General features: G+C 42.5%; 1 protein-coding gene across 1 annotated transcript in view; it reads left to right on the top strand.

The window, feature by feature from the left end:
• The first annotated feature begins 3,684 nt into the window (after positions 1–3,684).
• Positions 3,685–26,187, top strand: part of AMER3 (APC membrane recruitment protein 3) — a 40,790-nt gene continuing 18,287 nt past the window's right edge. Inside the window, exons 1-2 of the mRNA XM_017834880.1 lie at positions 3,685–3,818; positions 10,630–13,668. Coding sequence (XP_017690369.1) covers positions 10,651–13,650 — 3,000 coding nt within the window. The 5' untranslated portion in view covers positions 3,685–3,818; positions 10,630–10,650 and the 3' untranslated portion in view covers positions 13,651–13,668. The remainder of the gene's footprint in view (positions 3,819–10,629; positions 13,669–26,187) is intronic.

The following is a 26,187-nucleotide window of genomic DNA, read 5'->3' on the forward strand; positions in this document are numbered from 1 at the left end:
AACGTGACCTGTATTTAAACATTTCTGTAGTCAGGTCCCTGAGGTTTTGTGTCCGTCCCAGGTGTTGTGGATGGTTTCCAGAGCCTGAGAGTTCTTCATAATGTCATGAAACAGTTCTTTTGATGTAGTTCTTCATAGCATTTAATGCAGCACATTTTTCCACATTTTTAGACAGGTATTTATTACCCAAGAGCTTTTTGTTTAAAATAGAAAGTTTAAGGGCAGCCACTACTCCAACTAAGGCAGCTGGAAAAATGTCCTCACCACTTAATTTTTTTTCTCAAAAGCCCATTTAATTCTTTGAGGCAACAAGCAGTTCACAATCAGCCATCCATAGTCCCTGGAACAGCAATACTGAAAATGTGATCAGTCCCATTCCCGAGGCACTCCGTGCTCCTCTCTGTCCCTGAGGGCATCACTATTGGGGTGGGGAGGCCTGGCTGGAAGGCAGGACAGCCAAGCTTTTTAATACCATATTTTACTTTTGTGACCCTACCTGCTCCACCTCATCTCCTTGGCAGCAAACCTTAACATCAACGCCCCACAGGGCGGGAGACAATGAGGGAAATACACTTGCAGAAATCTGTGGATAAAAATCCTCCTATTTCCATCCTAAGTACTGATGTTATTAACAGCAACTCACAATCCTAAAATTTGCAGCATAAACTAGCTCACCAAGCAACTGAGAAGAGAGTAGCAATTAACTTAATGAAAGCCCTGGGAAGCTGTCAGATAAGTCGCAAAGATTGCTCCCTTCAACCCAGGCCAGTCTTCGGAAGCAGTCTGGAGAAAAAGCTCCATATCCATTACCAATTCTCTTCGACATGCAAACCCAAGAAATAGTGATTAGAATCCATGAATAATTAAGTTTAACCTGATGTTAGCAGAAAGCTAAACTGGACTGCGGATGTTAGACTCTTCCTCAGTTCACTGGCAGGAAACAGCTCGGGTCAAATTCATTCCGTAAGCAATTCCTTGGAAACAAATAGAGTTATCTCAGCTCTTTCTTCTGAGTTTCAGGGTAAAGAATCTGCTACATTCTTCCATGGCAGAAAATTAAAAAATAGAACAGTTTAGGGTTTTTTGTGAGTTGTTCACGCTAATAGTTGTTTGTTGCATCACTGCATGCAAACATTTTCTGCCATGGGGAGGCACAGGCTTCCAGGGTCTGGGAGGCTGGGCTGCTGCATCTAAAATCTCCCTCCCTGTGTTTCCACACTGCCCTTTATGTGAATTTTCCTCCTCCTTTCCCCAGTCCTCCTCATACCAAAGATCTCTGCTGTCCTACTCTTCCGTCTCCAGGGACTGTACATTCCTTAGTCCTGCTTCCCTCAAGGGCCCTCTTCTTACTCCCCATGCCAAGGGCTGTGTGCATCTGCTAAACAGATGGCAGCAGTGCCATGTGCCTCTCATTTACAGGGTTTGATTTCCCTTCCCTTTTATGCCCACTGATGCCCAAAACAATTCTGGACAGACTGAATTAATCAGAATTAATCAGAGAGGATGATTAGGTTCTCCAATGGCCAACATTTTGAGCCAAGCTGATCATCAGCCACAGTGAAATAGCCTGAAACAAAGTGATAGCAGAGAAAGATGGTTCAGGGAATGACAAGTTGAGAACTGTTTAGGAAAAACACGCTGTATTGTAATGCATAAAGGCTACCATGGGTCAGCTGCTGTCCAACATACTGTGCATTTGCCATTGCATGCAAGGAGACTGGTATTTAGGTCAATGCAGGCTATGGCTATGGATTGATATGGCCAAGGATAACTATAGATATCTATGGCTATGCATGGCCAATGGATTTAGGCCATTTCCCTGATGAAGCAAAATAACAGGTTCTAAAGATGGAATTGCCTGTCCATACGAGCATCCTGAAGTAAACATCCTAAAACCTCAAGTTCTCTCATCACAGCAGCTGCTTTTGGTGAAGAATGTTATTTGGTGAAGAAATTTTCCCTAATATCTAATTTAAACCTCCCATGGGACAACTTGAGGCCATTTCCAATACTGTCACTTGTTCCTTGGGAGAACAGCTCAACCCTCCCACCCCACTACAATCTTCTGTCAGATAGTTGTAGAGTGATAAGGTATCCCCTGAGCTTCCTTTTCTCCAGACTAAACACTCCCAGCTCCCTCAGCTGCTCTTCATCAGACTTGTGCTCCAGACCCTTCACCATCTCAGCTGTCCTTCTCTGGACCTGCTCCAGCACCTCAATGTCTTTTCTGCAGTGAGGGACCCAAAACTGAACCCAGCACTCGAGGTGTGGCCTCACCAGCACTGAGCACAAGGGGACAGTCACTGCCCTGGTCCTGCTGGCCACACTACTGCTGATACAGGCCAGGTGCCATTGGGGCACAGGTGACAACAGTGACTCTCATGTTCATCACCATTTCTAACAAGCCTTGATTTTACTTTGAACAAAGAAGGACTCCAATGTTTTATAGGCTCCCTCATTCCAAAACAGAGTGCACAAAGTGGGGGCTCTCAAAAGCACCATCCCTGCAGAGCAGGATGTACTACCTGAAAACTTGGTGGCTTCACATACCCATCATGAAGAAAGGCTTTCTCCTATATTAATACAAATATCTCATGCAGAGTAAAAAACATCAAATCTATTTCTAATTAATGTATTTCCTCTCATGATTGTTTTTAATCTACTTGCCAGAGCTAGCAGGATTCACTCACAGCTTGTTCTTTCCTCCCACCAGTCTTTTGGTGAAGTCACACATGGGCTTTCTACTTGTTGCAGGTTGGACTGAACCCAGGAGTGTTTGTCCAATATGCAATTTTCCAGTTTCTACCATCAGGGGCACCTGAGTGGCTTACTGGCTGACACTAGAGCAGGAGCACTCTGTTCTGCCTGCTTTTAAGTTAACAGACTGATTTTTCAGCTTCAGAAGCTTAGACAGCACAAAAGTTCAAGCTCCTTCCCTCCCCTGTCTCCAAGGTTCAGTTCAAGCACACGGTGGAAAGGAAGATGAGAACAGGCAGCAGGTTAAGGCTTTTGTCTCTTTCTGCTGTGATGTGGGGACAGAAGAGATATATATACAAAGATATAACAAAGAATGATGTAATATCAGATTGTAATATCAGACGTTCCCTTCACTGCACACTAAGCAGAAGCTGGGCTGACCTTAAGGAGAATTCGATAAATGGGGTTTGTGGTAGGCAGTATGAGGCTCACACCAGGTACTCCAGCTTTGGGCAGCAGAAATATTCACTCTTTCCCTTTACACCACTTTGCTCCCACACAAAATCCCCTCCAGCTTCAGCATTAATACAAACCGTACAAAGGGTGGCACAGTCCAATAATCTGCACACCCTGCAAGTGAAGCTTCTCACTAAACTAAGACACATTAGGTTCACTTTTCCTGAATCCTAGTCAGAAACAAAACAGTACATGAGAAATGAAATTAATCTGGATGTGTTCTTCCCTGTTTAATAAGCAGTCATACAGAGGGGAACCAAAATGCTGGCTCAGGACTCTCAAGCTTACCTTCTGGGCTTTTATTCCTAAAGCAGTGGAGGCATTTCCCTTATTCCAGCACACAGCTGAAATAAGCATCTTTCCTATATCGAGCTACATGTGGAAGCTTAGAATCTATATAAGGTACAAAAAAGCTACAAGCAAGAGGAATGAGGGGGTGGGGATGAAGGAAGAAGGAGGAGGAAAAGACAGGGGGTGGAGAGTAACACTGGAGAGCAGCAGTGGTCCAGCCCCTCAGAATCTGAAAAGCATCACAGGAGCCTCTGGATAAAGACCAGCCTCAGAAGCAAAGAAGACAGAGGATTTCTGTTCAGTGATAAAACATGGTGAGTAGGAATTTCGTGATCTCTCTTATTGTTAGCTCTGGTGCAATGGCATTTTCTTTGACACTCACAGCCACTCTGAGGGACTGTGATTTTGAGATGACTGCTTGTTTTTGAAGCATTGCTTTTTACTTCTTTTTCCATACGTTTGACAAGTGTGTGCCTGTGTTTATATGAATGCGCATCCTATGTCCTTTTAAAGCAATAAATTATAGAGGGCAGCTAAAGCTGTCAGCATTAACACTTTGCTGTCTGGTACCAACAGGCTGCTGGCCAGGGCAAGAAAAAATGCCCTGTTTCCTTCTCAGGTACCCAGTGGAAATTTCTGCTCTGCTGCCTTCTCCCAGCAATACAGTGATGATTTGACAGCTCCCTGTGCAGGAGTTGATGCTGCCCTTTTTCATGGCATAATTTAAGCAGTTACGTTTCTTTCAGTCTCAGGTAGAGAAGAAAACTGAATGAGGGGTGCAGAGGTTTTGTCGGAGAAGGAGCCTCCTTTTGTCATGGTCTCAGCCTCCTTCTGTCGTGCTGTACACCCCGTGGGGCTGGGGGGAGCAGTTGGGTGCCCCATATGGGCAGGACTGGGGGGAGCAGTGGGTGCCCCACATGGAGCTGAGGGGAGCAGTGGGTGCTGCTGTGCCCCCAGGGATCCCTCCTGCCAGCACACAGCAGGACAGTGCGCTGAGAGTAGAAACGTAGTTATTTTTACTATGAAAAATCCTGAGCTCCACAAAACAGTTGTCAGGGCTTAAAGGAAGGTTCAGACTCCCCTATAGCACATTGCTAATAAGATTAAGCATTTAATGACACATCCTTCTAGTATTCTGCTGGGGCAGTGTAAGATTTTACTTTGTGTGCTCATTGGAACTACGACTGAAGAAAAAAACCCACCAATGTGCTTTTTGCTGGTTCTTCATGGAAAGCCATTGCCTGACCTAAATGTATATGCAAGGAATTAGGCATCATGAATTAGCCAAGAGAGACAAATGGTTAAGGGGAATGATAAGATACAGGCACTAAGGATGACGAGAGTACTCCTCCTGAGGAGAGGCATGATCTCAATGCAGGTTTGTGTGTCACACAGCCGCCTTTAAAAATAAACATTCTGCTGTTTCCTGAATGATAACTGTCCCTGATTACATCCTCCATCCTTCCCACCCTCTTCTTTTTGCTTTATAATGGAGATGAGATAGTGGCAGAGTAATCAGTTTAAGGGAGAAGATGAGCCCTGCTTTAAAATCCTCTTTGGTTTTTAGCAGAAGAACAGTTACATTTATTTGCTTACTAGAAAACAGTGTTACAGTAACTGCAGGGAGGGTATCAGTACCCTTGAGCAAGAAGGCATTTTTTCTGCTTTGCAATTAAAAATCAAATTAACAGAATGGAATATATGTTCATTATTATTAGCAAGTATTTCCACTATTAACTTTTATCTTCTGAGATAGACAGTTAATGTTTTTGACTGCAAATAAACAGTCTTATTCAAAAAATATCCCCCCCCCCCACTTTACTGGGAGCACCAGCTGTTCTTTATGCATTGCTGATTAGATCCTAAGCATTAAAAATTAGTATTGTCCACTGACTTTGAAAGTAGCTGTGGCTTTCACCACCTCAAGCTTGATTGGTTTTGCATCTTAGGACTTCCAACTGGTGCACAGCAAAAATCCTCCCAATGTTAACTGGGCATAGGAGGGGAGAGCCTCCCAGAGTACTCCATTCTTTTTGCCTTTCCCATCACACAATTTCTCAGGAAATATTTTAAAAAAACCTTTTCATCTTAAAATGCATTCATTTTAAGCATAATTCGTGTCCAAATGCCTGAATCAGATAAATGTTTTCAGGAAATTTAATTATGCTGCTGTTTCTGAGGGGAAAGCAGGCTAACATTTTCAAAGGTACCTCTGATACTCAGCATCTTAAGTCTGATTGATATGAAGCCACTTGTGGAAAAGGGATTTTGGACTCACTCCAAACTTGTATCCTGAAATATAAAAACAATCCAAAGAGAGGTTTTCCTTCTTTTTAAATTAAAAAGCCTAAAAGAGTATTCGAAGTTTGTAAACTCTTTCATTGACTGAAAGGAACATGCTTGGAGGGAGGTGAAATTCAGATGCTAAGTGATGCAGAATTCTGCTTCACAAGAGACAGCAAGGCACCAACTCAACCACCTGCTTGAGCTAAATGTAAAGAAAGAGCACTCCCATCTCCCCTGCAAAAACACTGTATTATGAATTTTACTTATTTCTATCTCCAATAGAGACAGTTATATATAAATTGCACATCAAACAAACAAGAGTATCCAAGCCAGACACTTGATAAGATTTTGGAATAAATGGACCTTAATTATATTTTTTGCTACTTAAGCAAAATTATTTTTGAGCCAAACCTGCTGAAGCCAGAGAGTTCATCTAAATTTCCTCTTTGAAACACTATTGTTTCTATCCCTGCAATCACACTGAAGCAGATACTTCTGCTTTCCCAGTTGGATGATCTTCCTAGTGCTACATGCAAGAGGACTGATATTCTACCTTTTCTTAGAAGATAACCTAAACAAAACTTTCCAGCTAGTAAGATATAAGATATCAACTTTGACACCAGCTCAAAACCCAAAGCAAGGCTTCCCCCATTCCAGCACAGAAGGAAACTTGTAAACAGCTGAGCCTGGCAGAAAGCTGCAGGGACCATGGACAGAGGGAAATGGGACCCCTCTCTTTGACCCACATGACAAGAGGCAATATTTGGACAGTTTGAATCCTGCTTCCACCCATTTTCCTAAGGAATATCTGGTTCCATTGCACTCCTCTTTGGCCCTTGCCTGTTGACCTGGACTTAGGTAGAATTTAGGCCATCTGAATATGGCTCTTATTAACCAGAACAGTTACCTAATTCAGTCTTGTTCAGGTCCTCATAACCCAGAACCAGAAGCAATTGCTTTGACTGTCCTAAAACCACGTTTCCTCAGCCCACAGGAATGTGTTCATCTTTCCATTCTAAAACTTTAATTTACTTCCAGATGAATCACAGATACAGTAAAACCTTCAGAGTTTACGAAAAGGCTGTCACACCCCCTGCGCAGACGGTGTATGTTTGAACATGAAGTATCTCTGTGTTTTATGAGCAATATTATCCAAATTTAAAACAAAACCTTATTTCCATTATAGTATAAACCCACAATCAAGATCTAATTGCCTGCTTAGACACCTGTGAAATCCTAAAAGTGAGAAGCTGGTATGATCAAGCCAGATAAAAGTACTGTTTACTGTGGAAGTCTCAGTGCTGCTGCACCTAACATTGTTGTAAATGACAACTAAACTGTAGCCCAGTACAAGATTCAACGACGTCCTCTATTTAAACCCATGTATTTTGGACAAGTAATTTCACAGATACTAAAAAAGAGGTCAAGTTTCATTACCAAAGAAAACATCCGGAGTCTGTTCAAAACAGTATAACATAGTCTCAGTAGACTGACTGCTGGTTTCCACAGGTTTCTGTTTTTCACAGTGATTTTAATTGCAAATATTTCCTTTACAAAGGTGGAAATCAGTCCCTCATATGTCTTTTATCCCCGTGGAAGAACAGATATACTGCAAGTTAAGTCCAAGGGGAGAATAATTAAAAAGGAACAGACAGGCAATAGTGTAGCTGAGTGTAAGGGTCAAGAAATCCCAGAGAAAATGTACCATTTTTTAGGTGCCTAGAATAATTTTTCATGGAATTTTGATTAGCTTTACATAAGTACTGGAGGGTAACTTTCCCTTACAGCACTTTAATCTGTTTGTGACTTCACTGGTACAGATTCTGGGGTTAGAGATATAACTTCTGTCCCTGCAAAGACAAAAAATAGATATCATGGTGTAGTCCATTACAATAAAAAGGGCTAAAATATAGATTATATATATATATATATGTCTATATCTAAGATATAGAAAGAGAGCAACATCACATAAACATTTGTTCCGTATTTGGGAAGAAGCTCATTGATAATTTATGTCATATGAGGATGAAGAGGAACTCATCGTATAGGAAGTTACAAATGTTTTAAAAAGTCTGCAGACTCTGGTGGTCTGTCCTGAAGAGCCCTCAAAGAATTGACTGAGGGGGTCTTCCTTTTGTTGGTGTTCATTCATAATAACATTTTTAATGTGGAAGATTCCCGAAGATGAGACAGTCTTAAAACAGAATAAGCAGGATGACACAATGAACTAGATACTAAGTCTGGCATGAATCCTGTGGGAATATTAGGGAAAAGAATATATGGGATTAAATAGAGACATGAAATAATCAGAATACAAAGTTGGTGGCTAAATATATAGTAGATATTAAAAAGCCCAAACCAAACAAAAATCCCACAAAATCTAAATGGCATCTAACGCCTTTTTCCCTCATCAGAGGAAACTGAAAAGGTAGCACAGGCTACCATCAGTGTATCTTACATTATTATACTACACATATTCTCAGTATAGATGTTATTCAGGCCATTTGGGCTTTCATGTTAAAACTATTCACCTAATCTATTAAAAAAAAAAAGAAGAACAAGCCCTAAAGTGTCTAGACCCAGTTGTCAGACTGGTTATCCACTGTGTTTCTTATAAGGGAGATACAATTCAGATCAAACATTACTTTATTACAAAGATTATCTAATAATATCCTGAATTCTTAGTTTTACTAAATGTCATAGTTGACAATAAATAAATCCACCTCTAAAAGCCTTTTTAATCCATCTACAGATAAAGTTCCTAAGTATGCAATATCCCACAAAAGTGACCCTTGCTTAATACTCAGAATGGGCAGAAACAGCCGCAAGACTTGAAGGAGTTCTAACATTGTTATAAGGCTGGCATTTGCCATGTCACAGACCTCTAAGGAGCTTCTCAGCAGCACCAGGAGCTTCCCACAGGGACACAGTACCTACTTCTATACTTACAAAGGACTGAGATGTCAGGCACTTCATTTTTGGGATATTAATAACTGGTCTTGCATCAGCCGTTTCTGATTGTTTTCACGACTCTGTTGGAGTTCTACACACTGAATCTCTTGTCGATCACACCTTGCTTTTCAGAAGGAGTGTAATCCTGTCCCAGTGACCTATTTCTAAATATGCAAAACAAGTTTCCCGCAGCATCAGTGAACTCCAAATACCTGACAGTGTAGTAAAATGTTTACTGGCTTCCATTAAGAATGCTCTGCAACACTCACACGCAGCCCCAAGCACAAATAAATGTGCCAACATGTCAATCATACTGACAGACACCCATCTATCACCACCCACCATGTTTTCCAGAGCATGTCAAATATTCACACTCTACCCTTAAGTTTTCTGCCTTTTATCACTGACCTACATTTAGTTGTAAATATTGCTAATCACCTGCTAGTTTGCAGCTTCTGTGAGCAATGGGCTGTCACTGATCTGCCTGCTGGAGCAGAGCTGCGGGTGACAATTCTCAGATCTGCATCTTATGAGGTGCTGATCAGAGTGTGGACATTCCCAGCAAGCCCTGGTGACTGGAAAGCCTCTGGAGGCTACAGACAGCTGCTGTAGTTCCAGGTAGACTGAAGACCACTTTAGGTTGTACTTAGGAGTACAAAGGCTTGGCTTGGTGCTGAATTTAAAATCTCCCATTCAGTGTCTCCAATTGTTTAGTTATGTCTAAACAATTCAAAACAAGATAAATCATTAACTGAGATTTCACTAAGGGAAGATCCAAGCATGTTCTTTCAAGAAAACGGCTTGGAGTTACTGTCCTGCTTCCCATCCAGTAAAAATCTGTTCTTTCTAACAGCTTTTAGAAAGTGTTTGCTTCTTCACTGGCCTACCTTTATGTAACTCCACTGACTTACTCAATATTCAAGTTGATACAAGATAGAAAAGGATCAGGCGTGTCTATGAAATAACTGCTGGAAAGCTGAAAGCAACATGGCTAAAATAATGAATGACTAAATAGATTTATGAAAACATAAAACAGGTTCAAAACTAAACCATATAGGCAGAGCCTGAAACTGCCATTGATACAGATACTAGAGTATTTTTAGAAATAGCTAATCAATGCACAGTGCAGATTGAACGTGCCAATGCCTCTGTGTGCTACACTGTTCTTTGTGAATCGGAGATGACTCTTCTCTCATAATTAACAGTGATTTTTCAGTATGGCATTTTTGACTTTTGACAATAAAAGTAGTAGTGCAGAAAATGTTCCATTATGTTCAGGAGGAAGCGAAGCAAACCCAGTAATTCAGTTTCAGCTCATTTCCAGGGTAGTACCAAGGTTTATGGATTTTCTATTCACAGGTAAGGATTATTTTATTATAAAATGAGCATCATGTGTCAAATGTTTGATCCATTTTCTCAGGAGATTTCCCACATTGAGCTCTCTGTCCTCCTCAAACACACAGATTTATAAGCTGCTGCCACCCTGATGCACACATTTGCATGGTAAAGTTTCTCAGGAGTTGTTTTTCATTGATGCCTCTTCTACTTTCAGAACAGGACCTCTATCTTGTTAAAAGCCATACTGAAGTCATAATCCTCAATCCAACCCCCCTTATTTCTAACATACAAACTGTTCTCTGACCCTCAGCTACCAGTCCATAATGTGTACTGTCTTCTCCTCGCTGGATCTTCCAGCCAACACGCCTTCAGCTTCCCTCAATCTGTTTGTCATGCAGTACCAGGACTCAGTGATGGAAATGTCCAGTGACAGACAAACCCAATTCCATAATGCTTCATATCCCTCCCTTTGTTCTCCAGTTGCTTTCCAAATTTACAAGTGCTAGCCACCAACCTCACAGTAGTTGTGTTTTGCTGTTTTCCTTCCAGAAACAGATGTGAGGAAGCAGCATGGAGCTCAAGAGAGGAAAGACCTTCATAAAATCCAGTGTGCAACATGAGAAAGTGCCACCAGTGCATACAGCTCCTACCAACAAAGATGAGATGGGGAAAGACAAAAAGGCAGCTCTAGAGGGAAACCAAAGTGTGGCCGAAGTCCAGCTGGCATGTTTGGCCACACACAAGAGCTACAGATTTTCTACCAGAGCAACAAAGAATGGAGCTGGTGACCACAGCCTGGAAAAATCATCTGGGTCCTCCTACAAACTTGTAAGGAAGAGTAAAACCCACGAGTGCGTTGCTGAGGTAGACAAAGCAGGGCACTGCAGCCCCAGCAGCAGGGCGTGTGAGGAGGGGTTTTCTGGAAAGGGTAAGGGCAGACTTGTCAACAGCATCAGCTTTTCAGGGATGTCCAGCTCCAGCAGTAAGAAGGAGTGTGTGGTCAGCCCCAGCCAGTCTGCCTGCAGCAGTCAGATGATTGATTATAGGAACTTTGTGCCACAGATGCCTTTTGTACCAGCTGTCGCAAAAACCATTCCCAGGAAGAGGATTTCCCTCAAGAGATCTAAGAAAGGGCTCAGAGATATATTTCATATAAGAAAAAATAAGCCAGACAGCCTGACATTTCTGGTTGAGAAGGACAAGAACCTGTCCTCTCCAGGTTGCAAGAGTGAGTTGCCTGGGCGTCTTGCAAAGTATCTTTTCAAAACTGGAGAAACATTTGCAGCTGATTGTTTGTCACAGGACTGCTCAGACAGTGAACTGCAGTCTGACTCCTCCTATGACTGCTGCAATGCCCTGTGTGAAGATGTTGCCTCCCTGAAGAGCTTTGACTCCCTCACCGGCTGTGGGGAAATCTTTGCTGATGAGAGCTCTGCTCACCTGGAGCTGGAGAACAGCAAAGACCTTCTGCTGAGGCGAAGCAAGCACAAAGACAGCCCTGTCATGGGCTCTTTCCAAGGGGGGGTGGAGCAGCTGGCCTCTCCTGGCCAGAATGAGACTGTGGAATTTGCAAAGTTTTGGGACAACATCAACAAATCAGTACGGCTACATCAGAGTGCTCTGTTTGAAAAGAAGCTGCTGAAGATACCTGGTTCTGACACAGAAAAGATTAAAAGTCAGGCTGCCATACTGGTGACAAGCCCCCAGGTGTCACCTGATAAAGAAGGAGACAATTCCAAAGACAGCTCCACAGAAACAGAAACACCGAAAAGTGAAAACCAGGAATCCACATCCACAAGCGATGAAGGCTACTATGATTCCTTCTCTCCTGGACAAGATGATGAACTGAAGGAAGCTCAGACCCCTGGTGTCCCAGGTAGATTTCCAAGAGACAGCTACAGTGGAGATGCCCTTTATGAGCTATTCTATGACCCAAATGAAGTCAAAACAAACCCAGTCCTTGATGATGACTTGTGCACATCAGAAACCGTTTCAGAGCAAGCCATTGAGATCCCTCTGTCCATTTACAGCTTTCACGTTGGAGCTGAGGAGAACATGGCTTCCCAACCAACTCTAGACATTATCAGCCAGGGGTTTTTCCACAGCTCGTGGAAAGGCAAAGAATGCTTGCTAAAGCTCTGTGATACTGAGCTCTCACTGACTATGGGGATTATAAACTGGCTGCGAAAACACTCAGGACTCATTTCCTCCCCTGACTCTCTTCAGAGTCCTCAATCACAGCCAGAAAAGTCCAATGATTCATCAGTCCTGCCCAGTCCCAGTCCAGAGCAGGAACTGAGCACAGAAGCTCAGCAGGAGAAACCAAGCAAGGAAGATTCTAATGCATTTAATGTATGTGTGTCTTTGGATGAAAGCAAAAACACAGCCCAGGCCTCTGCAGCAAACACTGCTGAAAGAGACCACAGCCTGGACTCCTGCACAAACACATCTAATCTGGATTTCCAAGGAAGAGAAGGGAGTCACCACAAGGATTTTTCTACAGTGCCTGGGATTGTGGAAACCACCAGATCATCAAGTTATGCACCACAATCACAGGCTAACGGAGGCAACCTGCAGACATCTTCAACTGACAACGAGAAGGCGGCAATTTCATTGGGATGTGAGACATCTGGAGCTAAAAACCCACTGCCAGAAAAGTTGAACAGAGAGAATGGCTCCCAGAGCTCTGAAAATCCTTCATTAGATGATAATCATGAAGTAGAATCATGTTACTCCTACAAGACTGCTGCAACCTCACTCCTAGATCCCCTTGAGAGGGAGGACAGAAACAAGCCAGTGTATCACTCTCTCTCTATTTCCTGTGACAAACCACCGCAGCCTCTCACCCTCAGACACTTCCAGAGCTACATTAGCCCCACACCAACAGAGAGCAGCACTAACATAGTGCAGCTCTTAGAGCACTGTGTAACACAGGTGGCATCATTAAAAATCAGCTATGAAAACAAGCAGCTGGAGGACAAATACATCGGGAATGAAATGAACAGTATCATTCATAAGATGTCTCGGTACAAAAACAAGTTATTGTTGCAAAACGAATGCAGCTGCAGTGCTCAAAATCCAGAACACACCAGTATTCCTAGCACAAACCAATATAACTACGAGACCAGTTTACAATCCAGCAGTCTGTATTTGAAGGAAAATGGGGAGCAAATTTGCTCTGAAGATCAGAAAAGTAAAGCAAAAATCCTCAATGAGGTCACTGGAAGCAAGATAAATTTTGAATATGCCCAACTAGATAATCAAGCACTCTCCTATTTAAAGGACTTCAGTCTTAGCCCAAGTGACTCTGCCCCTGCAACAGCTCTTAGCAGACCAACGTTTTTACCTCTCTTTAACCCTGTCTGCTCAGACATACCTGCCACGTTCTCAGGCAGCACTGCTGTCTCTGTAGCTGACTCGCTGCAGCTCCAGGAGACCAAGCAGTGCAGCTCAGGGCCCTGGGCTTACACAGAGACCCCCTGCCAGGGCCTGGCTGGAAGAAGTGTTCTGTCCCCTCTCCTAGAGGCAGTGGCCCCGGATACAGCAGTGACAGCGAGGAGCCATCAGTAACACACCTGCATGGAGAAGGTGAGTGCTCACAGGAAGTGTGATATTAAATGTGAAATGAGTAACATCTGTTCCCTTTTCACTGAGAGACACTTACAGCAGCTGTCTGACGTATTCGAGGTCTCTTAGCTACACAAGGGTCACACAAGAAAGCCAGGGATCTTGCAATCTTCAGGAAGAGCTGAAGCCAAGGCATGCTCCACATGCAAAGCTTGACAAGCTTCTCAAGAGGATTATAGGGGCTGTGCTGCACCTCAAGCATTTGAAAATCCTTGAACCACACTTCCACAGTATAGGGAGATCCAGAATTTGTCCTCTGGCATAGAGTAAGAAACAGCAGATGGAGCACTCAGCCATTGTGCCAGTTCAGGTTTGGCTGTCACGTGAGGCTTTGGGCCAGAGCAGGTACCCTCTGTACACACTGTTCTAACTCTGTGCCAGTAGAGAACTCCTCTGTCCTCCAGCTGCTGAGAGGAATTCTTGTAGAAGTACAAAACTTGTGGAAATCCTCTATCCTGTGCCCTGCCAAATCTGACAGATTGGCTGGACTCTGCCCAGCCCTGGCACTCTGAGAAGATCTCTTTGGAGGTGGTGGAAGAGGAGAGGAGGCTGCAGCAAAGACCAGGATAGAGAATTAAGGAACAGCTCATTATTGAACAGAGGGACACAGGGAACATAACACTTCTCTGGCTCTTGTTGCTCACAGTAGTGTATCTGCTTCTGGTCATAAGGCTTCCTAAGCAGCACAAACTAAAAAGGACAGTGTTTCTCTCTGCATGAGGCAAGAACATCCTTACATTTTCAAGTCTGTGGAGGTTCAGCCACCCACTTGGCTATTTATATCATTGTGGAAGTGACCTTGCCCACTAACAAGTCTCCCATTGCAGGGAGCAACATTTTTTTAGGGTCTGCATGAAGTTAAGGGCCACAGACTGTCAGTTTTCCATACCCTTTATTAACACATCATTCAGTTATAATCTGTTCATCAGTGAATTAGGTCTTCCTCTCCTGAAAGAAGTGATTCTAGTTTTTTTTCCATTTTTGTGGCAAGCAATGCTGCATTTGTGAAGTTTCTGCTGACTAGCAAGTCACCTACTTATGTCACTGGATTTTTTAGCAGAACTTGTCATTCAAGAACACATCACTATCGTTAGAACTACTTGCCTCTTTTAGATATTTCTGAAATTAAAAACTGAGTAACAGGCATGGCAAGGTTTGTGCTAACAGCTAGTATATGTAAGAAACCAGGGGTAGGCACAGCTTTTTTAGGTTAGAAGAATAGATCAACATATGCATGGCCTGATATTTTTAAGTTGTTGTGAATATTAATCCACAGGGTACTGCTAAGAATATCCCTGCCTTCGCAGGCTAGGAATGCAAAGGGATTCTAATTTTGAGGAGCTGCTTTCTGGTAGAAACAGAGAAGGGAGTCAGAGCTGTGTGACTGTCAGGAGTGGTAACAGACTGTATCTTTACACTGAACAAGACATAACACGAGCAGACATTCCTGGGCTGGGGGCACTTTCTTTGCATTGCATCAAGTGGCAGCTGCTGTGTGACACCACGTGCCAGCACCGACAATACCTGCCAGGGCAGGGATGTGACACAGGTCACAGATGCAGCATCACCTGAGTCTCAGAGAGAAGGCAATTCAAGTTTTTTCCAAAAGGGAACTGTTGGTTTTTGATAGAGGTTTATCTAACAGTAAAAGGAATGGCACTTCAGAATATAGATGGAATTTGCCTTTTCGTAAGGTGACTTTAAGGACTGGGCTCATTGCAAGGAATCATTTTACTGCAGCCTTGATGTTTGTTACAATTTCTTACAGAAAAAAAAAATTAGAAAATAATTAAAATGGCTTTTAACGTGGTTAAAAGAACTGGCTCTAGTGACAGATATAAACACCGCCATGTGACCGAGTTTTCCTACGCAGTATCTCTTGCCTGCCCACATTCCCAGATGGCCCACAGGTTTGCCGGAAACTTTAAATCTTTGTGAAGATGACTCAGGATCTTTGCCTTGATCACGGGGGTGGCAGTGTAAGAGAGGCAATACACAAACATGGTATATTCTGTCTCTCCATGGAGACAGACATCATCGAGAAACTCCTACGCTGGACATGACTGTGCAAACCCCAAGAGCTTGTACGTAAAGAATGCTTTAAAATGCCTCGCTCGGGAGCTGTGAGAGAAGTGACGGATACAGAGGTGGCTCCTGCTTTGTTCCTCAGAACAAATGCAGCCCCTGCTCCTGCCATGGACTCCCAGATCTGACCTGAAGGAGGTGGGAAGAAGAAGGTCAACTTTCTTGCCATTTGTCACGGGGCACAGGAAAAGCTCATATCAAAAGCCATTAAAATCTCCAGGTTTCACCAGTCCATCTTCACATGTCCCAGTGCCCACAGTAACAGATGAGCCCATCCTCTCTGCTCCAACTGGTGTGCAGGGTTCCCCTGAGCCATGCCTGGTCTCTGGGGCTTCGCTACCCTGTGATTAAGAGTGGTACAAGAAATGCCAGTCACAGCTTCTCCTCCATCTCTCCCTTCCCTGGCATTTTAGAAAGAAAGCTGCAAATGTCTTATGTCTGAGCTCACCAGGAATTTGAACCCTGGCGGTAAAGGAATCCCAGGGGCAAATGGCATCCTTACGTGGGAATATAGAAGGCTTATGTAGAAGGTGGGAATTACCAGTAGAAAGTGCAATGAAAGGTATAATTTTCATTCTTCAGTACCTAAAGGCTAGGATTTAGTGAATGCAGTCCAACTCCTGAATACAGGGAGGATTTTTAGATCTATACATTCATGGATCATAGAAAACAAGCTGCAGAAGTCTGTGCTTTTCGATCAGATGTTTTTCAGCAGGAAACTTCATCTTCAACAAGGAAACAGTCCTCAAGCAGTGCATTGGGATATCTTTCCCAACTCTAAAGTCTCTGGAACTAACCAAACAGACAACACCACATATCATAGCAACTGGACACAGCTAGAGCAAAACACTCTCTGCAAACAACAGCATTTCAGACCACTGAGCTATTTCTACAACGTAATGGGGTTTGAACTGCATCTTCCATTAACTGGTAGATGTGGCAAAGCAATAAAACCCATGTGTGCCCCAATAATATGTGCTCACTTCATTGAAATGCTGAACTGCCACATTATGCACCAATTGAAGACTTTGGACGTGTTTCAGTGATAGCCCTGAAAGGAGTGCATTGCAATATGCTTGCCCTCAGGTCAGCAAAAAATACATAACTGTCAATCAAAGAGGGATTGCTATAATAGATAGGGCAGCTGTAGATAAAAGGAGACAGTATTGCATGTGTGATTGCTGTTATCAAGGAACTGAGATTCAGAAGCAGATGAAATACAGCCCAGGCACTGCAAGGTGACAGAATAATGTGTTAGTTACCAACTGAAGGGCTACCCACAGTTTAGGCAATTCCTGTAATGCTCTTTATTCCCTGCTCGTTCAATTTTATTACTTCCTGGTTCAACTTCATTCCCGTTCTCTTAAATAAAGTCGCATTTCTTCCAGACAGATAATTTCTCAATCTGTCAGGCATAGGGAAGGCAAACTGCAATATTTGGATTTGATAAAAAGGAAAAGCAGAGTGGAGCCTCATCTGCATATAGGCAATTGTCTGATAAACTACAATATTAATTTTCAAAATGCCCAGAGATACCTTAATAGGTGAAAAATAAAGGCAGAATCCCCGTGCACACAGGAGGAAAGTGCATGGTAACATTCATAGTCTGGTGTAAGAAATCCTCGTGTTTCCATGCTCTCTCTGTGGCACAGCAAAGGGGTCATCTCTCAAGTCTCACATGATAAATTTTAAAAACAACAAAGTGCAGAGACAGACAGCACATTTTCTGCATTGGAAGTGCCTCTGGCTCTGAAACATACACCTGTATAAAGTCAGATGCCCAGATGAGGTTGCAGTGAACTCGATATTGAAATCTCACCTGACAGTCCAGCGTCCACACACACACAGAGTCACATCCACACACACTGCTGCTCAGAGAAATGCACCACCAGGTACAAATGTACTGTTTGTCACATGTGGTGCTGTGCAAGCAAAGAGCAGGGAGACAGAGGTGACAGGTCACTGCCTCTGCTAATACATTTGAGTGTTAGTCACCATGTGCCCAGATACTTGGGTTAAATGCTAAATTAAACGATTTTCTCCTTCATTAAACACTGTTGCTTGTGGACTTGGCTCTGTTTCGCTGTACTGTCTCCATGGTACTTTGTCATCAATGCTCACTCTACCCAAAATCAGAATTCTATCAGGAGGAAGAAATGTTCTTGCCAGCTTACTTTCTAGAGAAGGGGTTTTCCACAGTTATCAGCACAGATAATCCCTCAAATGGCAGATGCACTATAATGTGTTTCATTTTAAAACTGAATAAATTGATTTGCTGCTTTACTCGTTAGTGCAGCGGGATGGTTTCCATGGATACAGCCTTATAGGGACTCTATTTTCCCCCTGTTGACAACAGTACAGAAAGCTAAATTCTCATCTTCATTGCACCAGCATAAATTTGAAGCCAGGGAAATGATTACGAGATTTAACCTTGAGAGCAGCAATTGGCTCTCAGTCTCCTTCAGCCTCAAATTTGAGATTTTCAGGGGGATGGCAATGAAGGGAAAAAATAAAGGAAAAACAGTTTCTGTGGACAGCAGCATGGGCTGAGGGACAGGAAACAAACACAGTGCCTCTGTGTGAGAAATGGGGAGCAGTCAAGGCAGAATGCAGACACTTTAACTGCTTATTCAGAGGTTTAATGTGTTCTCATTTAACTGCAAAAATACAAGTCAAGTTTGGGCTATATAAGTTTGACTATAGAAGACCTTAGAATTATCTGCATGGCATTGGGCCTTTTGTTTAAAAGAATCAGTTGTTACCATTCTGCAGAAGACCTTCTTCACTTCAGTTTTGCTGAGGTGGTCAGGAAGGCATAAGGGTTGGGAAGAAGGGGGAAGCAAGACTTGTGTCCAGTTACGGAGGCCTCCAAACAACTCTGCATCCCACCTCTGCCAATGGGCTGCAGTAGGTGCTTGGAAAAGGAGTGTCAGAACCACAGCAAATGGAGAATTTTGAAACCAGAAGTAACCAGCCTCCAGTATTCTGCTAATCAGCACTCTCTGAGCTGGACAGTGGCTCCTCCTGTATGTCTGGGTTTAGTGCTCCCTTTCCCAAACTCACTTAAGCATAGGAACTTCAAAGGTTTCTAATTCGTGTTATGAACCTTGTGTTGTTTAATGTCTTTAAGGCACCTCTTAAAACCTGATGTCTATTGTGCTGAACATACCAGTTTTGCTTTGTAAAACTTCCAAAATATTCCTTTTGAATTTCCTCCTTTTCTGACATCTATTTGTCCCTAAAACAGACACTGTCCCATCTTGTGGCCTAGCAACACTCAGGAAATTACAGACACTGGTGTGATTTAGGGCAGAGAGGCCTCTATGTAAACAAAGTCTGAGATTACAGGGAGATGGAAAGAACAGAAATCCCCAGCACCAGTAAATTTTTCTAAAAAAACCCACAAAACCAAAACCACCCCCCCCCAAAAAAAAAAAGCAACCAACAACAAAAAACCACCCCAAAACACAAAAAAGCCCCAACCAAAAACCTCCACCCAAACCCAAAATTGACCATCCAGTGAAAGGCATGAAGGACTATTGTCATGAGCACAGTAGCACTGTGAGCCTGCACTCTTTTAAGGAAATGTCCAAAATACAGTTCCCCATCAGGTCTTACAGAAGGCTGTTCTGTTTTAAGCAAACTCTCCTTGTCAGTTCTTCCAGAAAGACCAGACTGCACACATCTGCTGTGGCAAGTTTCTTATGTCACTCAAACCATGGGGACTGCATCTCTTTTACATTTGAAGGTGAGAAAGGTATTCACAGTTCTTGGACAGTAACAGAGCTCAGAAAAGAGAGAGAAAGGTTTTCTTCTGCGAGAAGGAAGTACTGTGTGTTAGGTTTTCCCTATGGAGCAAGGCAATAATCTGAGCCTCTCTCTACATGCCCTGTGTCAGGCTATTCAGGGAAAGCTTAAGAGATCTTGTGGCACTTAATAATAGTGGCAGCCAGTGATGAGAACTGCACAAATGATACCAAGATACTGCAGCCAGCAAGTTTCTCTCTTCCCACAATCAGCTGTCCTCCACTTTGAAGTGATTATATCACCCCAGGGGAGACTGTTAGTCTGCAGGTCGAGATACAGGAAAGATCACTGGAGATCCAAGAAAAAGGAAGGTCCACTTTGTCCTTATAGAGAAAAGGAAGTCAAATGCAGATTTTATTGCCCCATCTCCTCTTCACGAGTCTTCTCCCACTGTGATACTTTCCTTTCCAAAGCTACTTCTTTTTCCTTTCATGATAACTTTCCCTTTAACTTGCCCCAAACGGGCTCAACTCTTCCCTCTCACATGCTGTACATTCCTTCTGCTGCCTCTCACAGACCAAATCTGCTTCAAAAACCTTTTTCCTTTCCCACATGGCTGCCAAGCTGATGCCTCCCAAACAGTTCTCCCCACCCTCTTCAGGAAGGCAGCCTCTTCCCCAGACTCATAAGATCCCTAAATCCCCATCTCACTGGCTGAGTCTGAAGCAGTGGGGAGCAGCTGGGAAAGGAATTTCACACAAAGAAAAGCCATAATTTAGAACTGGCCCTTTCCTATCACTCGTCTCCCTGTTTCATTCTGCAAAGGAAATGTGCAGACTGTACAGAATCCAAACCTGCAGCATGTTGTAATTGATTATGCACAAATTGAAAATGTGCTCAGCACACAGAACACAGAGGCTTCCCCAGCACCCACAGTGCCAGGCCTGCAAAAGCTTTCAAGCTCTGTTTAACTCCACAGAGCTAAGCCTTGGGTTCTGTGCTTTGCTCACACTACAGATGGTGACTGAAGGACATGGGAGAATCACAACCCAAGGTTAGGCAGGATTAAGGATTTTTTGCCACCCCCCCCATCACTTCTTTGTTATGTTTCTCCACCTCACAGCCAACAGAGGGGGAAAAAAAAATCAAGTCAGGGTGGTTTCTGGGCTGTGATACACAAACAGGGAGCTGCCTGCTGAGAAATCAATGGCAAGACAAATTCTGTCTGACTTCAGCATGGATGGAGAGGGAGCCTGATGTACAGCAGGAGATATTAGGCAAACCACTGCATCGGAAATTTTCACAGCTCCAGCTTTTCAAAGACATTGTGCCCTCTGCTTTCAGCTGCACTTTTAGGAAATGCTTGATTGGGTGTTAGCCTTTATTAATCCTGATGCAGTTGCCATTTTGAAATACGGGAAGGGTGTATTTTACACAAACATCAAACGGCGCTTGTCAGCAGCAGGAAAAATGTTGAGGGAAACGAGCAGCTCTTCCGCCTGTGTCCTTTAAATAGAGGATGCTGCAATTTGTGGCTCTTGCAGAAATACCAGCTCAATCTCCCTTCCTTATCTATTCTGTCTTCCCTCAAACATACAGGCAAGTTGGGTTTTGCTCTGACAAAAAGCACTAAGTAGACTGTTGCTATAGCAACCAACTCCCTGAAACCCATTTATAATTAAGATGGTGGTCTAACCACCCAAAAAATACATCCTGCAAAAACCCTAGGTTTGCAGCTTCCTAGGTAAAAACTCTGTGCTTTTACAGTGAGTCCCTCTGACCAGGGCAAGGTTGGTTAGGAAAGATTGCAAGAGTGGATAGGTCTTTGGAAGTAGTTTGCTACTGAGATAGCAAAAAGATGTCAGGAAACAACAGGGTTGCAATGTAAGGCTTTTTTTTTTTTTCTGCTAGGTTTCTTAAAGCTTCAATAAAAAACAAGATCTTACTTGAATCATCTCAGCTCTCAAAAGTACTCTTCAACCATAACCTGTAAAATTTTGGAACACCTAATGAATCATACTTACAAATTTTGAAACACCCTTAGCTTTTTTTTTTCCTTCACAATTCAAAAGCTGTTTTAAAATCATGCAATAAAATTAATTAATAATTTAAGAATTATTTAAAATTATTAATTTAATTAATAATTTTTAGAAAAAGGTATGTTAGTTTTCCCTTTAGTGTTTACTAAAAGAGATGACAACTAGATTGAATGAATTAATGTGATCCTTGAAACACAAATTAAGAATGGATGAGGTTCTTTTAAAAATGACATTTATTGCTGATTGAGGGCTGTATGATGTGAATGACAGAAAATGAAGGCTTTATGTCATGAGATTTTATAGTGATAAACATATGTACAGACATTTAAAAGGAAGATGTCTCTCTTGCTCTTTTGACCTCTGAACTTTACAGATTTTATATTATTAAAGATAGTGTACCCATCAGTCTATGTAAAAATTGTAATGCCTTCAACCCACAGTGGCTTGATCAAATAGCCATCAAACTATAAAAATATAAAATGCTGGGGCAGCTTATTGTTTCTCAAGTTAGATTATACTCTATTATAATGTGTTTCAGACCCGCTTAATAAAGGGCCATTTAGGCCTTCAAGTATTAAATCCAAATATGAAGTGGGCTTTTAAAAGAAATCCAGAGACCAGGCACCCTTCATTTAACTGAATAGAGTTTACTCTAAATATTGAAATACTTTACTTCCATTTTTCTACTTTTTGTTTGTTTTCTTGGAAAAATGTATGTTTTCTCTTTATTTCTTCAATTTCTTAGTAACCGTGTTCTAACATTTTATAGACTAGTAGTAATCTCAGAACCACAAACTGCAAACTGCTGCTCTGCAGTGAAGATCTGAGCTCTCCAAACATTCTAAATCTCATGATCAGAAAAGAAAGGTTCCACCTTTCCAGTCACTTTCCTTCTTTCTAGCTTGGTCCTACCCCTTGTCATTCACCAATGTCTCTCATGACACTGGTTCCTGTTCTGCTGCTCCTGTCTATGCCTTAACTGTGGTTTTGGGAAGCTGTGTTTTTGTAAGGCCAAATCCTGTAGCTCATTTTCAGCCTAACAAACAGTAAACACAATCAGGAATTTTTATTGATTTAAACTGATAGGATACTGCTCTTAATACCTGTGGGATTTCCTCAGAAATCAATATCAGTAATTACCACCATCAGTATGCTCATGTGAACCATACTGTGTTCTGTTTCCCCACATGAGCAGGGTAGCATTCTTCCCTGAGCTGAATTATGACCTATGACAGGAGGTATTCTGTCTCCAATTAATAACGAAAAAATGAAAAAGTCTATAATTACATTAACTATTATTGGATACTAACTATTATTGGCTTAATCAGCCATATTTTGGATTTTCTACAGGTAAATAATTGAAACTCCCAGTTGTCCACACTGGCAAAAAAACAAACAACCCAAAACAAACACCAAGCAAACAAACAAAACCCACAAAAACCTCCTCACCGCAGTTTCTCCACTTCTTTATCTAACATTATACCTTTAAAATCAAAAGGAATGGAATATAAGGCAATTCAAATGAATGTACATAAATCATCTGACTTCATATTGACTGTAATTATGATTTTTCCTCTAAGAAATATAAAAATCTTTATGCTGGAAGTCAACAGTGAATAATAACTCTTTACGCTTACCCATGTTCTATACTTCAAGTTTTGGAGACAAATTCTGTAAGGTACAACCAGTCTTGTGGAGGAATACACTCTAAAAGTGCAAACTTTACTACTGTCCCCCAGAACAGGCCTGGGGTATAAGGGCAGGAGACAACCAGAACACACAGCTGGGTCACTCTTCACCTGAGCTGAGAACCAGGCAAGCCAGCAGTGAGCAATCAGCAAAGGGAGGAGCACAATCTTCTGCAAGCCAGCACCACTTGGCTTGGGCAGGGTGCACAAGATGGCCCTTTTGGCAATTCAGGGAGCCACTGACAGGATTCCAAAGAGGACGTGGTCACCAGGCCTGCACTGAGCTGCAGTTACTGTAGATGAGCTGATGAGGAAGGAAGTTAAAGGAACATTGCAACATGCATAATCTTTAAGAAGGCAATGAAAATTTTTAAGAAGTACTGGTAGCTGTGAAATCTAGAAGTGAAACATTGGCAACAACCTAAGCAACACAATTTAGGTATCCTATAGGCACTTCTTTTGTTAGACTTCTCAAGGTCACACTCCTCTTTCCTGCACGTGCCCAGGATACACAGGCAGTGTACAAGAGAGCTGGTCCTCCCCAGTCAACACATCTGTTCCTGTGTTCCTGTGAGGCACAGGTTTCTTCAAGTTCTGACAGATCTCTGTGATTTGGGCTTTTCAGTGGGCTGGGAACACCTGGATAGTGGAAAAAACCAAAGATAATATGGGCTTTGGGGAGGGCACTGCAGTGGGACCAAATATTTTTCTGCATGGCAGAGCTTCCATCTGGCCTGGCCTGCTAGAGCAGCCAAGAACCACAGACAAGCCAAGGTTCTGGGAGAGCAGAACAGCAGACACAGCACGTTCCCACACATTTACATTGCGAGACACCTCAGCCCTGTGTGCACAGCCTGCTCCATCCCCAATCCACGGATCACGGAGCATTCACTGTAATTGCAGACCCACTGGTCCCCTCTGACTCCACTCAGCGGTTTGCCAAGAAGCATTGTTCCCTGCAGAGCACAGGGCATGCACTAGCCTTTCACATTCCCTCTTCACAGTCTGCTTCACTGCCAGCCATCCCGTGGTTTCTCCATGCCCGTGGGACGCAGTGGGCACAGACTTTGGCCCAGGAATTGCAGTGCTCAGACCAGCCAAACAGTTTCGTCATCGGGGCCGGTTCTATTAATAAATGGCCCATTAGTCACTGTGGTTTCTGAGGGGATGCTACATGTGTTAAGAGTGAATGCTTCACGTAGCTTCCAATTAGCTGGGAAATGTTTTCTGGTTCTTTGCCTAGAAGGACTTAGACAACAGTAGCATTGTTAGCAATGAACTGCCACCTCCTAATGTTGAGTTACAAGATTTAGTGGGTTACTAAACTACTACTGACCTTCTTTGATTATTTTTCTTAATTACTCAGGAAGCTTTTGAAAGATGCTATAAAACAGATATTTCAAATTAACAGAAATTGGGACAGTATGTATTTACAACAGATGAGTTTATTTGCAACTCTGTGGCACCAAACTATTGTTCAGAAAAAAACCCGTGAGACAGGATTCCTAAATATGTTTTAGACTGGCTTCCAAACCAATTCAGCAAAACCAGTCTTATTTAAAGAAAATTGCCTTTAGGCAACTGTAGACCCTGAACATTCTCCATTAGGATGTGGGGTCAAATTTTCTTACTACTAAACAACTTCTTTGCAGTTCTGTGCTACTGCCCTGCTTCTGCCTCCTCCTTCACCTCTTTTAGCTCTGATTCCTTTCTGCAGCAGGGGGAGAGGTGCAGACCTGAAGCCTCTTTCCTGCCGCCAGGAAAAAGGATACAGAGAGAACAGTTTGTTATCTACCTCCCTCTGTTTTTCCTTGTATATTGTTTGGACACTTCAGGAAGGTCTTCCAGGAAGGAACCTCCAGTCCCTCTCCTGCTCCTACTGGTGCATCTGCACTCCTCTTAACTGGGTCTCTTTGCCTTGAAGCAGAGAGAGCCTCTCACCCTCAACCTGACCTGCTGGCATTGTAGTTTCAGTCCTCATTTTATTTAATCAGCTCAGGAAATCTATAGAAAGTATTCTGTTACCTAATGAGAATGTCATATGGCAATCACCCGCAACATACAGATCAATAAACTTCCCCTAAAGGCAGTTGTGTCTCGCAGCAATCCACTGAGTGTTAGAATTGAAGGCACAAAAATTTAAAGTGAGCACAATACAATGATGAATAATGGCCCAGTACAAACTTTTTTTCCTAGTGGAACAAAATCCTACCACTGAGAGAGCTTTCTCTAGCATCCAGGAAGAAAATCCTTAAGTCAGTTAAGACATAACTACTACACAGCTCAGCATAATGAACATTGAAAACCTTGTTTTACTATGATTCCTGACCTTCTACAGGAACTAGTCACTTAGTTCCTTTGACATAAATCTATAGTAACATAAATACCCAAAGCAGCATAATCAATTGAAAAATCTACTAAGTTATTAATTGACACACAGAATACTTCATTGTGGTTTTGAGGCATACCTTAAAAATCCATCTCAGTGAGAATAAAAACGTGTTTTCATCCAAAAACATCAGAAAAGTTCATTTCTGCAACTTTAACTCATTATTGGAACAATTTGCCAATATTTCAGCTATCCTTTCACATTTCCCTTCCAACTAGTTGGCAGAACTAGTCATTTACCCAAGTTTAACTAAAGATTAGAGATTTCTCCCTTAGGTTATTTATTGAGCAGCGGTGCTACTTCTGCTTCTTTCAGAAAACTCAGTTCTACTTTCCTGTGACCGCTGTTTGATCCCTCTTCTTGCAGGTTTCCACATTTAAAGTTGCTCCTGGTAATAGGCTAAACTCTCTTCTACTGAACCGTGCTAAAGATCAATCCAGTGTTAGGGACAAGCATAAATCGATCAATGCTGGCTAGAAATGGGTCTGATTTTCCTTAAAAGTCAGGCTTTTCTTCAAATACAGTCTCTGAA

Source organism: Lepidothrix coronata, unplaced genomic scaffold, assembly GCF_001604755.1.
Source record: "Lepidothrix coronata isolate B3197 unplaced genomic scaffold, Lepidothrix_coronata-1.0 Scaffold243, whole genome shotgun sequence".
Lineage (NCBI taxonomy): Eukaryota > Metazoa > Chordata > Aves > Passeriformes > Pipridae > Lepidothrix > Lepidothrix coronata.